Genomic DNA, 15,142 nt, shown 5'->3' with positions numbered 1-15,142 from the left:
TGATCGATTTGACGTGTGCGAGGTTCATTTATCATACGGATAAATGTAATTAATAACGAATCATTCTATCGTGAAGAAAAATAAGAGAAGATAGAGAGGTTGATAAAGAGAAAGTTATTCTCCAGTGAAGATAAAAAACTGACAAGTTAAAATATGTACAATTAATCGTCTCGTCTATTACACTCATCGAATTTCTCCGTTTCTCATTTCTATTTATTCCTACGATTTAGACAATTTCTTTACCGTAAAGAAATTTTTATTAAACTACAAATTTAAGCAGGCTGCTAACGAATATTTAGCAGATGTTGACAAAACGGAATTTTCGTCATAAATTAACGACTTAATGTCAAGAGAAGTTCATGTTAAAACAGAAAAATATACACGTGTTGTCGATATAGGATATGTTTCATTCCAAATACGTAATTCAAAAATTGAAAAAAAGAAAAAATGTTGAAAATAAAAGGTTAAGACGAATGCTTCGGATTACGATATTTACAATAATTTACTATACTGAAATAATGAGACAGATTTTCCTCGAATAGGGTCTAGCGATTGGAATTGCCTCTTAAGGATAACATAGAAGAAACCAAATGAAAACCTATGATGACCTTATTCAACGAATCCACGAAAAAAATGTGTTGGACCGGTTCCAGTTATAGGTCACACAGAGATAAACCTCACTTTCCTCGAGTCACTAAATCCAACCATACTTTTTCAAGCGTTATCAACGCATATAAATAATCGAAATCGAGATTTCAACATTGTGTGTGTGTGTAGAGTTTAAAACAGACTATATCAAACTGTAGACTGCAATCAGGAAAAATTCAATAGAGAATTCTGGAATTCTGGAGACAACAACACGTGTCATATTTCCTTAACGAAGAAATGATCATTGTAAAATGAGAAATATTTAAAATTCTCGAGAAGATTAAAAAATCCACTACGAAGAATATCAAATATTGGCCGATGTACCGCAGAAACAAATTCACAGAATTTCTCGAACCAAAGAGAGGCGACCAAAGTTCGAACTATAATGAAAATTTACGACCGTTGAAAGTTTTCGAAAAAATTAAAGAATCCATTGTACAACAGAGAAAATATTAAATTATACACATATACAAGGTGGTTGGTAACTGGTGGTACAAGCGGAAAGGGGGTGATTCTACGCGAAAAAATAAGTCGAAAATATAGAATAAACATTTTTTTTTTTAATTCTTCCATCGAGACAACGATCTACAGTGAGATCCGTTATAACGAGACGCGATAAAGTGCACGCGTACCGAGCGAAAATTCAAAGTCGATTTTCTCGAAAACAGAGCTTCAAACGAAAAATTTTTATTCTACATTTTCGACTTCTTTTTTCGCGTAGAATCACCCCCTTTCCGCTTGTACCATCAGTTACCAACCACCCTGTATAACTATACATTATGTACATAGATGGGAGGATGCAGAAAGTTTGCGTTTCAAGTCGCGACAATTTCATTTTTCTCAATTCTTTTCATTTCCTCGTCGACTCTTCGTACTATCGGTAAAATCGCATATAAAAATCCTGCAAAGTGAAAAATTGCAATCCATTTCCGACACGTCGATAACTCGCCTCTAGAAAAGTACCTGCGTCTATAAATATCTCGAGCAACAAGTACCGTACAAGATCGTATCCCCCGAGAGAATTACATAATCGCGTGCAACAAGTGCGTTTTCTCCATACGAATCCTTTCGTGTACCTCGCGTTTACGTCTCTGCCATGTACATAGTCATGGTACATGATCGTTGCACGTCTCGTACAATTATTTTTGGTGGCGTAACGAAGACGAGACGGTTTGGCCCTCGTTGATGGCGGCGCGATTTCTCCAAGGGAAGGAACCCGTTGTAGCGGTTAAATTTATCCTTCGCGGAGTTTCCGAGAGCTCGTTTTGCTCGATGGGATACCTAAAACGCTCACGGTTTCGAGAGGACTCGGAAATAGCTATGGACTCGAGGCGACTCCCGAAATAATCCAACACCATAGATTATGGACGCGTGTGACCGGGTACGCGGCCAGCCACTCAGCTTCTACCTGAATATACGCGATCGACCGGCTTTCGAACGCTTCCTAAAACATATATCAAGACGTTTGCATGCTCCTTTGTCGGCCATGACGCTGATATATGCTGTCTTTCGCGTGGTCAACGGTGAAAATGGCGACCGAACGCGTCGCTGATGGAACTCGATGATTTCTGCTGGCTCTGGTCGCACTTGCGTTACGCCAACTTATTAGCTTGTTCGAAAAGTTTCCTTCGTTTTATGAGGATTTTATGAGGTTTTTTTTCTTTTATATTATTTTGTCGAATTACGTACGATCCATTTTCTTCTGCTGAGATAAATACCGCGATATTTCACAGACTTGCCCGTAAAAGACACGTTTGCGAAAGAAAGACACTTCTACAAGGACAATCTAACACTTATTATTCCGTATAATTATCGTGGATTTCGTATTCTCAGAGTGCAGTAAAATCATGAAAATATTCTTGATCCTTTGATTAAAAATAAAACAGTGAAAAATTCGGAATAGACGATGTAGGAAATAATCATTGCCTCGTCGTTTCTTGTTGTCGATATAGCGTCAGATGCAAAATATGCGTGTAATGTACTTTCAATGTTTTATGAAAAATGAATATCGGTAATTGCGTTGTGTACGATGACTCTTAAGACTTTCATCGTATTATATGTGACGCTTTCTCCCAGCCTCTGCTAGGCTTCATTATGAAAGGGTTAAAATTATTCGCTCCTAATCCGGCGACTTCGTGGTACAGCGTTCACAACCCGATTACCGCCAGGATTATTATACAAATAAGTATTAATAAGCGTTTGATAAGCATCGGTATTTAAAATAGTATTTATGTGGAATATTTTTAGCAATCAAATCGTCATATTCGATGGAACTGATCGATTTGGTTTCTACTTGGTTCGTTTGATAGCACGAGAAACGATCGATTTAATGTTGAGAGTCGTTTATCATCTTTGTGGTAATCTCACTCGATTATATTTATCATTAGGTTGTCCGAAAAGTTCCTTTCGTTTTATAAGGAAATAATAGACGCACAATGTTTTTTGTTTTATATTAGTTTATTGAATTATGCACGAACATAATAATAATAAAATGGATCATACCTAATTCAATAAAATAATATAAAACAGAAATCGTCGTTCGTCTATTATCATCTTATGAGACGAAAGAAACTTTTCGAACAACCTAATACATATATCGGTTCTCAAAATTGTTGCAAGATTTTCTGTAACTTGATATTGCACGAGGTAGGTAAAATGGCAATTCGAGTGATTCGAAGTGACTTGAAGAACGATACGCATCGATGAAGATAAGATGCGTTTGAAGAACACTCGAATAGAACACTTAACGGTAACAATCTCAGAACTAGAAACAGAATTAAAATAGATTTTGTGCGTTTAATCGCTTGCACGAGAGATATAGCGATAATGAGATTGGAGGGCGATGTTTGATTCATCTGACATTCAGATTAATTATCTATTCAAGCACAAACAGGGACTAATTATACGTAATTGTCAAATTTTTGGCTATTAATTGAATAAAATATTTGAAAAATAATTTGTTTAAATAATGTTGTATTATCCTGTTTGATTCGTAGATATTCAGCATATTCGAACAATTTCAAATTATATTTCGTTATTTGACTAGAGATAAAATAATCATATCATTATATTTATTTATATATCTTTCGTTTAGGTTCTTTCAAATAATTCTTTATTATGTCAAATGTGTTCGATATGCACGTTTCTTCACGCGTGTTTATTATTCAAAGATTATTGGAACCATTTTAGAGATAGACGATATCATATGGTAAAACTATCTGTCATGAATTGTTTGATATTCGTCGACTAAAACGACATAAAATAAAATTGCCTTCCACGTATATTTTGAAAATAAAATTCTAAAAATAAATAAAGTAAAGATAATGGATTAATCGAGATACCGTTAATCATTTGAAGTAATTATATTTTATTTATATTTCAAATAGAATTTGCCTCGATCTAAAAATTGTACGCGAATTCGACGAATCTAATAATTAAGGAATTAAGAGTTGAGATAAAGGGAACGATAGGATCTCTTACGTACATTTTTCAAAAATGTATAATAGGCAATATAATGATGATGACTCACGTAATGATGATAAATATAACTCAAGTTCTGAATACGTTTCAGTAACTTTCTTCAACCTAATATTACAGAGTATATAATTAACAGTTAATTGCTAACTTCTTCGTAAAAAAAAGCTCAAACAAAAAGTATTTAATCCCAAACGTTACACAATCTCATAAAAAATATGTATATATATAATTACACACCATAACGTCAAAAAAAAACACCTAACTAATTAATACAGTAAAGAAACAAGCTACGTACAAACAAATCTAACAAAAAGCACATAAAACGTTTTACATAAATCTACATAAAAGCGACCAACAGTCATTCAACGATTCTTAAATTTATAACAATTGATCTACTAACAAGAAACAAATTTCCCATTACATTAGCCATCTGAATTATAAAATATGAAAAATCTTATTAAGAGAATGATTAAAAAATTCTATAAATATTAATCGCTTATAATAAAAAGACGATTTTACGTTATACCATCTGAATCTTAAGATATCCAAAATCATATTTAGAGAATCTAAAAAAGACAAAATCTACAAAATCCATAAAAACGCTCCTTCGTATTATTTAAATTTAAAAATATCTATTTAAACCCATCACAGTGCGAAAATCGATTCATAAAAAAAGATCGCCGCCTACACAGGCGAGACATTAATACATTAGTCGTCTACGATAAGGTACGATGCCCCTTACTTGAAGTAGAGCGATCACCAGACGCGTTTCACCGCTCTGCACAGCTATGGTGCTTATGGTGGTCGTCGGACTGGTGGTTTGTTGCGGTGCATCCTCGTTGCTCTCCACCATCGTTCGTGATTCCTTCTCACGAGGTACCTCGCTATTCTCCGTCGTTTCCATCGAGTCGTGTCCGTCTACCATTCTCGTAACTCTTCTCTTTCGCGGCAAAACAGAATCGTTCGAGCTATCGGCGTGGATCGATTCGACGATCGTCCCGAATCGTTCGTGTGGTTCTTTTTTGTTTTTTTTTACTCGTTACTTCAATCGTACCAAGTGTAAGGTAACGTGCGAAAAACACCTCGAGACTGGATTTGACGTTGGAGCAATGGTAAAATTGTTCCGCGATATGTTTCAACTTGTTTCGTTTTACGGGTATTTCGAATTTTCACGTACAGATGGTTAACAATTGTTAATCGGCGTTACTGAATAGATCGAAAGATTCGACGTTTTTGAAATATTTAAAAATTTTCAGAATTTTCAGAATCTCAAATTTCCAAATCTTTAAATCTCTAAACTTTTAAACCTTCAAATTTGAAACCCTTCGATTTCCAGACATTCGAATCTTCGACTGGAAGCTCGGAAATTTGAAACATGTCAAGTTCGAATATACCGAGTTTACATCAAATCCAGCTGTAATTATTTCGTACACTATAGTCACACCCACACTAGGTGATAATTTCTACTATGTGGATAAAGATTGTATGGTGAAAAATCGATTAACACAGATCGGATAAATCAAGTATAACAGCTTCTAAATATTATCTTTTCCTATACTCGAATCTTTTCATTAGCCATAACACGCCTAAGGATACCAATCGCCAAGAAACGAAACTAATACGTAATACGTCTGAAGCAAAACGAAATAAAATTACAATTTCTCTGTTTTTAACGAAAGTACTCTCTACATATTACATTACACAAACTAGTTTAACATTTTACACCCACGAATCGTAGTTGCGACTTTCTACCGGAAGACAGATCAAAGTTCGTGACGCAGGAATTCAAGCATAATTATATTTCAGTGAAAATACGGAATTCGATTGGCCTGTTTCCAACGTTCAAGACACGAACGAGAAGAAACGAAGGTTTTAATAGCTCTCGTCTATCTACTGGTGAATTAATCCTGACGTTGATCAACGTTCCGCGTTCCTACGAGATGACAACGGCATTATGACGCGGAAATATTTCGGAGCGGGTCAAACTTGATGCCGGTCGCTCCTCGTCTTCCATCTTCCATCGAGATCGCAACGAAGTCAACGCGTCTGTTACGTTCTCCAGTTACCATCGCCGTTTCTACTGATTAACGTTATTTTTGGCGATTCGCCAAACACGCGAATTCTACGGACACCAAGGCGTGCCGAATCGTCGCTTCGAGAACTTCTATTCCTTCCTTCCCTGAGAAAAATTCTCTGAGAGCGATCGGTCCTTTGCGTTTGCGACCGAAATAACGATCAACAGGCAGAGGTGATTGCACTGGAACGTACGTAAAACTTTCATCCACTGCGGCAACATCGAAAAGAAATTTTCGAATGGAAGTCAAGAGGTTTGAAGCATATAAACCATTTTATATGCTCCGTAGACGTTGCTTTAGATTCAAGTTCTTCCAAATCTGTTTTGTCTGGCTTAGTTTCTGGGAAAAGTAATAGAAAGACGCAATTGCACTGGAACGTTATAAATATTTTATCTACGGTTGGAAAATAGAAAAGAAGTTTTGAAATAGAAATTAAACGTCTTGCAGTTCTTTTGCTTTGAAACGACCGCTTGTGCTCGGAAGAAAGATAATGATTCAGAGCTAGTTATATTGAAACATCGTGAACGCTCCGTTTACGGATGAAATATCGAAAGAAAGCTTCGGAACGAAATTCAAGTTTTCAAAAATTCTTTATTTTACTGTGTAATAGTTTCATCGAATTAACTCTACAGACGAAAGATGGAGAGAAAATTTTCAAATTGGAAATTAAAAATATTGGAAGATTATCTAGCTCGTTTTAAAATCGTTGCTTCTGCTCGTAGTTCTTCAACTACGTAGACACTGCTACTGTAAATTTCGTGTATATATAACTGCAGTTTGACTTCTTGTATAACTGTAAGAGTAGCGTTTTTGTTTGTACAACCATTAGATGTTGAAGCCAGTCCAATAAAGCTTATGTTGCGCAAAGAATTCCACGAACAAAGATACTTTATTCTGTTATCTGTTCGATGAAAGAATTTTAGTATTCAAATCCCTTCCAAAATTTCCGCTGAGCAAATTAGAAGATATATTAATTCCATGTATCACGAAGAAACAACGTGAAAGATGCATAATATTCAACAGCTTCTTCGAATTCCCACTTATTCGAAATCCTCAATGGATGAATTGAATCTCAAAAATTTCAATATCCAGTTCCTTCAAAAATTTCCAATGACCAAATTAAAAGATACCGGCAAGTTGGTATACGACGAAGAAATAATCTACGGTATATCAAAATTTAATCTACTCGAGAAACATACTATTCAACAAGTTGTTACAATTGACATCACTCGAACTCCACAATGGAAGAATAAAATCTTAAGAACATTGCCATTCAAAATTCGACAACCTGCAAATATTCGACAACCACGTTAAAACACACATGAATTCCATATACACAAAGAACCTGTAACATCTATATTTAACCGCAATCTACCTAGACATACAATATGCCAACTACCCGAAGATATCGAATCCCGAATTTCTTCAAAAATGTTCAACAACCAAATAAAAAAACAAACATATATACAGGGTGGTTGGTAACTGGTGGTACAAGCGGAAAGGGGGTGATTCTACGCGAAAAAAGAAGTCGAAAATATAGAATAAAAGTTTTTCGTTTGAGGCTTTGTTTTCGAGAAAATCGACTTTGAATCTTCGCTCGGTACGCGTGCGGTACGTTATAACGGATCTCACTGTAGATCGTTGTCTCGATGGAAAAATGAAAAAAAAATTTTTATTCTATATTTTCGACTTATTTTTTCGCGTAGAATCACCCCCTTTCCGCTTGTACCAGCAGTTACCAACCACCCTGTATATCAAATCTATACAACGAAGAAAGTATCTACATCGAATTTCAATCGACTTAAACGAGACATACAAACCACCAGACACTTACAATTAGCATCCGGACGCCACCCGCGATATCTATCCCGATAACAATTCACTCCGCTGCGATCCACTTTCGATTCTGATCTAATACTTAAATATATCCATTACTAATAGCCAACAGATCGAATGCATCGAACAATTCAGCCTCTGAAAGACACTATCATTACGGAGGCCAGACAAACGCCTTAAAAAAAAAGGACCAAATCTAATCGAAACTAGCAACCGGAGAACGAGTCTATTCACCATACCTCTAATTGCCGGTGTATAATTAAAACGCACGGATGTGAATTAAAAAGCGTGTGTCTACTATACACCTTTCGATCGAACGTCAGTGTGTTTATACTTTATAGGTATCTTTGTAAGGTGACGTCACCGACACGGACGAACGAATGGGAGGATAAAACCGGACTGACTGGTGGCGTTCTCCGAACGAGAGGTTCGCCACACCGCGCGACCCACGGGAATCGTGGAGACGATCCCGTGGAAAAAGAGGAGACGAGAAATTAAGCGAGATCGCGTGTACAGTCCTCTGGAATCGGCGTGTTCCACGGTTCACGGATCTCGCGGCCCGGAAGCGTTCCCTTTGTCCGCCGCCCATCCTCGTGAAACAATGCACGCCGGTATTATGGTATTATCGGTGGCATTATGTCAGGCTAATTACGCGTTATCTGTTCGCCGACGATCGCTGCTACTGGAAACCAGGACGTTAACAAGAAAAGGGGAAAACTTTCGCTTAACGTTTCTTCGATATCGTTTTGTCTTTTTTAAATATGATTTAATGGACAACGAATGGGGGATAAGATATAATATACATTTATGCATATGTATATATGTATATATAATTCGATGATGGCGCTTTCGAGAGCACGATACTCGTGCTTTCTGTGAGATAACGATAAATGGTAGAGGCGATGTAAATGATTTTGTAAGAGGTTCTTACTCCGTTGGTTTGAACTGTTACTCGCGGCAAGATAGTATTGCGATCGGACTATTTCAGTGGCACTTTTCAAGGTAAGAGAGACGAGAGTTGCTCGTGAACAGCATACCCAAGGACGAGATGAAATCGGGGTCGAGAGAAAAACGTGACAAATTGGACGGGTTTTTGGTCAAAGTTGGCCGAGTGTAACCGGGGATTACGTGTCGCGCATCGGTGAGTCCATTCAAAAGAGTGCCACTTGTTTGCGGAGAAACTTGATACTACGATTCGTGGGGCGAATGATAATTAAATTACGTATTCCCTGAATGAGAAACGTTTCTTCTTTGACTACTATCGATCTTTTGCTGTAATAGTATTAATCGATTTCATATTCTATTTGATATTCTATTTGGTATCTATAAAAGTTCATCTGATTATTTAAAAAAATAGAATCTGGGAAACATTCTCGATTAGAGAGATCGAAAGTGAATTTGTAAATGTATCTCGTAAAGATCGTCTTATGCTACGTTATCTAATTAATTATCGGGCAATCACCTAAATCGACCCACGTTCAAGCAATGACAGCCACAACGTAAACCTCAGCAGCAACAACACTCGCGTGACACATGTCACAATGGTGTCACATCACCGGTCGATCGGTCGTAGAAGCCAGTCGACTCAAGACTGACCGATCGTCCCGTTTCGAATGCCGCCGAAGTGGTTTGGCCGCGCATGCGCGTTGTCGAGTGCATCCGAACGCGCCCGAATATTACCGATGGCGCGCGAAACGCGATGAGATTTGCCGATAGCTCGTGACCCGCTACTTTCAAAAGAGTGTCATCGCGATAACAGGAATCGCTCGTTCTAATTGCCGATAATTTTTTTTCGTTGAAAATGTGACGAGTTTTCTTTACATTCAAGGTACAAAATCCAGTTTTTCTGACTGTTGAGCAACGCTTTATTTACAAAGGCGAGCCATGCACACAACGTAAGGATGTTATAACTGTTATGCACACGTTAGACTGAAAATGTTTGTTCGTATTTTAACTATACACTAATTTTGATTTTCTTAAATGGTTAAAGGTGGAGGAGTTAGGTTTTCATTGGGTAATTATTGTTGTATCGTTTGTAATCAGTTCAACCCAGTGTTTCTGTTATTTTATATAGGTAAATTATAAAATGTGTTTTATATATAACTATTTGAAGATCATTTTTTACTCCAGGGTCTAAAATAATCCTGATACTGTATTGTATAAAATTAAAGAAATTTAAGCTTCAGGCGTCTTTGATTGCTTATATAATAATATTTATCACAACACCCTATAAGTTGCATCGAGTACTTAATAAAAAAACAAAATATAAATTAAACGTATAAACTATACTTATTTATCGTATTTTTATCACTTATACAGACTACAATGATAATAATTGCAGTTACAATTCTACAACTATACTAACATACTTCTTCGGAAACAATTATATCAAGTACACATTTATAAAATAGTTAATTTAACCGGGTTGAACGTACAAAAAGGAATCTAATATATAACATAGAAGCACACAGATCACATAAAAAAATCAGCTTGCATTAGACAGTGGCACACAACGTCGATTCTCATTAACGCTGTTAAGCTCGATCAGATTCTGTTGCATGGAAAAACGATCGTAGCATGCAGCTTCGTGACTGCAATTGCAATTGCAACATCCGTTCCTTCGATCGCCATTCATCGAGGAACTTTCGATCGAACTCACCTTCCTCGCTCTTTCGAGGAAATCTTGCCCTTCGAGATTCTCGTCCTTCTTCGTCGGTGACATCTCAATTCCACTATCTTCGCGGTGTCGCGTATATTCCTTCAGGGACAACGAAATATCCTTCGATGTGTCCGCAGGGATTACGCGTGATTCTTGATTGATCTCGCAAATCTTTGCGAATTTGATCACGCGTTCGGTGTCGTCTGTTTTCGTTGACAGTTCGTCTCTACGACTGTACGAATCCGCTGCGAAACAATATGATTTTTAATGATCGTTTGAAACATTCTTAGTAGGGCTACCGCAGTAAATAGATAGCTAATTGTATTTTGTATTTTCAATTTGTTCTGTTGGTGGTAGATATAATTATTTTGTATCAGTTGTTAATAGACTTCAAGTATCTATATGAATTGATATCTTTATCTATATATAACTAAAGGAATATGACCTAAACAATTATTTGTTCAATATTATAAATAATCATATTTTAAATATTTTCTATATTTTTATACGCTATGTGTATTTTTGCACTTTTAAACTTCCTATGAATGCATAAAGGTTCATGGCCCGATTATTAAATTCTTATTCTGTTCCAACGTAATTTATAATGCATTGGAGCACGAAAATTACTGTCCTATCTTAAACAAATATGCAATACATTATACTATAAAACTATCGTTTTGATAACTTAACTCTTTAGATTTAAATGAAAATAATCTGTGTAGATAATGCAATAAATGTTTTTGTAGAAAATGAATTTTTCCATAGTGAAGATAGACATCAGAGCAACTAAAGTTTCTAAAGACTATTGAACGTGAAAAGTCTCACATTTGCAACCGGAATCTGTCTCGTGGTGTAATCCATTCGTCTGAACATCCGGAAACACGATTCGTTCGAGATCCTTGATTTCCTTAACATCAACGTTTTCTCGATGATCTTGCGTGGTGTTGGATATCACTTTGTAAGACGCGATACCTAAACGAGTGTCGTGAGACACGCGTAAAGTCGTTGTTTCTGTAACTTCTTTTACGATCTTCCCGGATTTCTCCTGAATCGACACAAGATAAAATAACGCATTAAAAAAAATCCCGACGTACGCAAATTGAAGGGATTGCTCCAATAAGAAGGTAGCTGTACTTTTTAATAATTTGAATAAAGCAACAAAAATGAACTCAAGATCAATCAGAATCAGGTCGATTTTTTGAACATGCTATAAATTGATAGTTAATTAATATTCGAGTAATAAACATTTTCAATTTAATTTCATTTTAGTGTCTCTTGTACTAAAAAATATCATATTCCTAACAGTAATTTTATTCCATAATATATATCATATTTATTTTATTAAATAGAAACCTATTTTGCAAAATTATAGTATCTCTTATATTTCTTATTTTATAAATATTTTCTTTTGTTCGCTATTTTAAATATCGGAGCTGCCTTCTTGTTGTCGTAAACCTTCGATTATTCACAGAAACATAAATTAAAAATGTTCTACGTACTTCGACTTTCTTTTCCATTGTCACGACTTTCTCAATCTGTTTTTCATTGTTCGTCTCACTAGCTTCCGATTGCGGAGTATCCACCGATACGACGACGTTTCTTTCTATTTTCGGCTCTTTCGAAGCTTCCATTTGTTTAAACACAGGAGAAGACGCCGCTGCAGTAGTGGGGATAAATTTAGGTTCCTCGATGTTCCACCTTCGCGAATAAAAAGACGAAAAAGAATCGTTATTAGAATCAGATCGTATTATTCATGAACGAATTAATTAATGAGTGTTCTTTTTGTTTATGGACAGTGTTTCTTACCAATTATCGTTATTAGACGTTATGGTTGCTGGAGCAGCAAGGTCTTCGCATTCTGGAGAAGTAACGAAGGATTCGCTTCTGGAGCGAACTGTCGGAGTAATTGAACGTTCGGTGGCGGTCACGTAGTCCTCTATGTTCGAATCATCGGCTTGACTATCGTCGAATGACTTCTCAATTACGTCCTACAATCGTGATATAAATATCACAAAATGCATTCGACGAGACATTGAATATAAATTTGACTTAATATAGAGATATAGAGACAACTCTATACGATCAGAGAAGAAGAGGATCAAATATTAAATGATTTAAAATAATCGTTCAATTAGTGTGAAACAATTTTTCTAAACTCGAATTGAATCGAGGATTAACATTGTACTCGTGCAATATTTTTCTTTTGTAATATTTTTTTCAGTTAATTTACTTTATTGAATTCTGTTTTTTGACATTTTTAATATTTCAAACTTTACAATTTTATCAAGTTTCAGAACGTTCAAGTGTCTGTAATAAATAATTTCCTTTTCAAATCATACACATTTTTTTAATCTAACGATACATTGTTAATATCTCGATAAAAATTAAGTAAGTGAATTTATTTAATACAATGATTTTCAATGATTTTTATACAGCTTTTACGTTACTGTTATTAACACTATTTCCCCTTTTGAACCTCCATTACGGATTAACCATAAAACACATCATCGTATCCTTTCTCTAACCAACATGTTTTACTTCATTAAACGAACGAATTTATCTCACCTCCGCGACTTCTTCCATCTTCGCGTCATTCGCTGGGTCCAAATCCACGTCCTTACGTTCCTCCTCTGCTCCGTCTTCTTTCTCAGCAACTTTTTCCTCCGTCTTACCATTCTCCAGCATAGTAGAACCAGCCTTACCATTAACAGTACCCGTGCAAACCGTTCCATTCGCCGATTGTGGTATCGAAGACACCAAGCCAGACATCTTTTCCTTCGAAGGACCAACACTTTCGTTATTCGTCGCCGAGGACAAGATCGTGGACACGCATTTAGGTTGCAGTTGCACCGTAGACACCGAGGAACTGATCAAAGGTGTAGTAATTCCAATCGACGAGGTAGTAACAGCAATGGATCCAGAGATTCCGGTAGAAATCGTTTGAACTTGGCTAGGAGCGGACGTGGACGTGGTGACTGATACGTTCGACGACGAGAAGAGAGACGAAGTGGAGGACATCGCGGACGACGACATCGGAACTGGTCGAGTCCTGGCTCCAGCCTCGCAAAGTCTCGCGTCCAGCTTCTCGGCGAGTCGCGTTACTTCCGCCAGCCTCGCCGAGATTGCTTCAATCGCTGTCAGGTTACTGCCTTTGCCCGAGGCATCCTCGGCTTCAGACATTCTAGAAAAATAAATTTCTCTCGTTCACTTCTCGCTATTAATAGACATTTTTCTGGACCGTGGTCCGTCGACTTCGTGAATGATGATCGCGTGCCTGATTATCGATCTTGTTATACACGGTGTGACAAAAGACTCGCGGTAACGCTACGTGTACGTTCGCAGAAAAGTAATTGGGAAATTTCGAACGTCGAGTTTCCATTTGTCAAATTTCATGGTGGATGCTGGACAACGAGCGGCAGGTTATTCTATGCGCGAAAATAAGTCAAAAGTTGAGAATATTTACAATCTTCTCATTCGAGATCTCGTATCTGGTTTTTAAGAAAATCGAGTATGAATATTCGGAGAGTATTAATTTCTGACTGGATATCAATGGACGAACGATAGGAGATTATCCTGTGTATGTGAAGATGAATCGAGAATAAAGAATACATTTTTTTCTTTTTTTTTGTTTAGAGCTTAAATCTGTTCAAATTTGATTTTCTTGAAAACAAGCCTTCAAGCGAAAAAAATTTGTATTATGTTTTTAGTTTATCTTTGCGTATAGAATAGCCTTCTGCTCTTCTATTCGTTGCCTCCTACTCGTATCCAATGAAGAGTTAGTCCAGTTCACAGGTACTTGACAAGTCCTCGAACTCGATTCTCTTGAGAATAAAAGTTCGTATAAGAAATTCGATACATGTTTTCACGTAGAATAATTTCCGAAGCCAGAAAATTTTATTTTAGGTTTCTCACTTTTTTCATATCAAATAACCTCCTGTATGATTATATTACGTATTCTGCCATATTTTGCATATATTGTAACTTAGTAGTTGTTACGCGTAAATCACTACGTTCCGTGATTAACAGATGCCGGTTTTTTGTTTTTTTAACACGATGTTTTGCTCTATTTCCTGTACTGTTCCTCCTGTTGCGTTTGAAGAAGTTTGAAAGTGGCGGATTAAGATGATAAAGTATCGAGGATTTATCGCAGTTGCTCCTTGCGGTATTTATAACTTGCTTTATGAGTGCGTACATGTGCCTTTTGCAAATATATGGGGTGTCCAGTAAGTTTTGTTTGAACGTAATTGAAAAATCATCAGCACTCGCCTTACTTTAAAAAAATACGTATAATAAAATTATCAAAGAATTGAAGATGAAGCTGTTAATCCACTTACAATTAGAATACCAATTATAATTTATATCATATTAAAGAGTGCGTTTGCTTCTTGCTGAAAGCTAAAGCGATGCTCTTAGCAGCCTTTTAAACAAGAATTTTTAGAACAAACAC

The 15,142-nt window shown here is 36.4% G+C and overlaps 1 protein-coding gene across 1 annotated transcript in view; it reads right to left on the bottom strand.

The window, feature by feature from the left end:
* Nucleotides 1-15,142, bottom strand: part of sls (sallimus) — a 246,553-nt gene that overhangs the window by 218,736 nt on the left and 12,675 nt on the right. Inside the window, exons 13-18 of the mRNA XM_076619154.1 lie at nt 13,261-13,876; nt 12,502-12,683; nt 12,195-12,393; nt 11,521-11,740; nt 10,696-10,940; nt 4,868-5,065 (exon numbers count right to left, since the gene is read on the bottom strand). Coding sequence (XP_076475269.1) covers nt 4,868-5,065; nt 10,696-10,940; nt 11,521-11,740; nt 12,195-12,393; nt 12,502-12,683; nt 13,261-13,876 — 1,660 coding nt within the window. The remainder of the gene's footprint in view (nt 1-4,867; nt 5,066-10,695; nt 10,941-11,520; nt 11,741-12,194; nt 12,394-12,501; nt 12,684-13,260; nt 13,877-15,142) is intronic.

Source organism: Bombus vancouverensis, chromosome 1, assembly GCF_051014615.1.
Source record: "Bombus vancouverensis nearcticus chromosome 1, iyBomVanc1_principal, whole genome shotgun sequence".
Classification (NCBI taxonomy): domain Eukaryota; kingdom Metazoa; phylum Arthropoda; class Insecta; order Hymenoptera; family Apidae; genus Bombus; species Bombus vancouverensis.
Note: the sequence above shows the minus strand (reverse complement) of the source record. Positions and strands in the feature narration are given on the sequence as shown.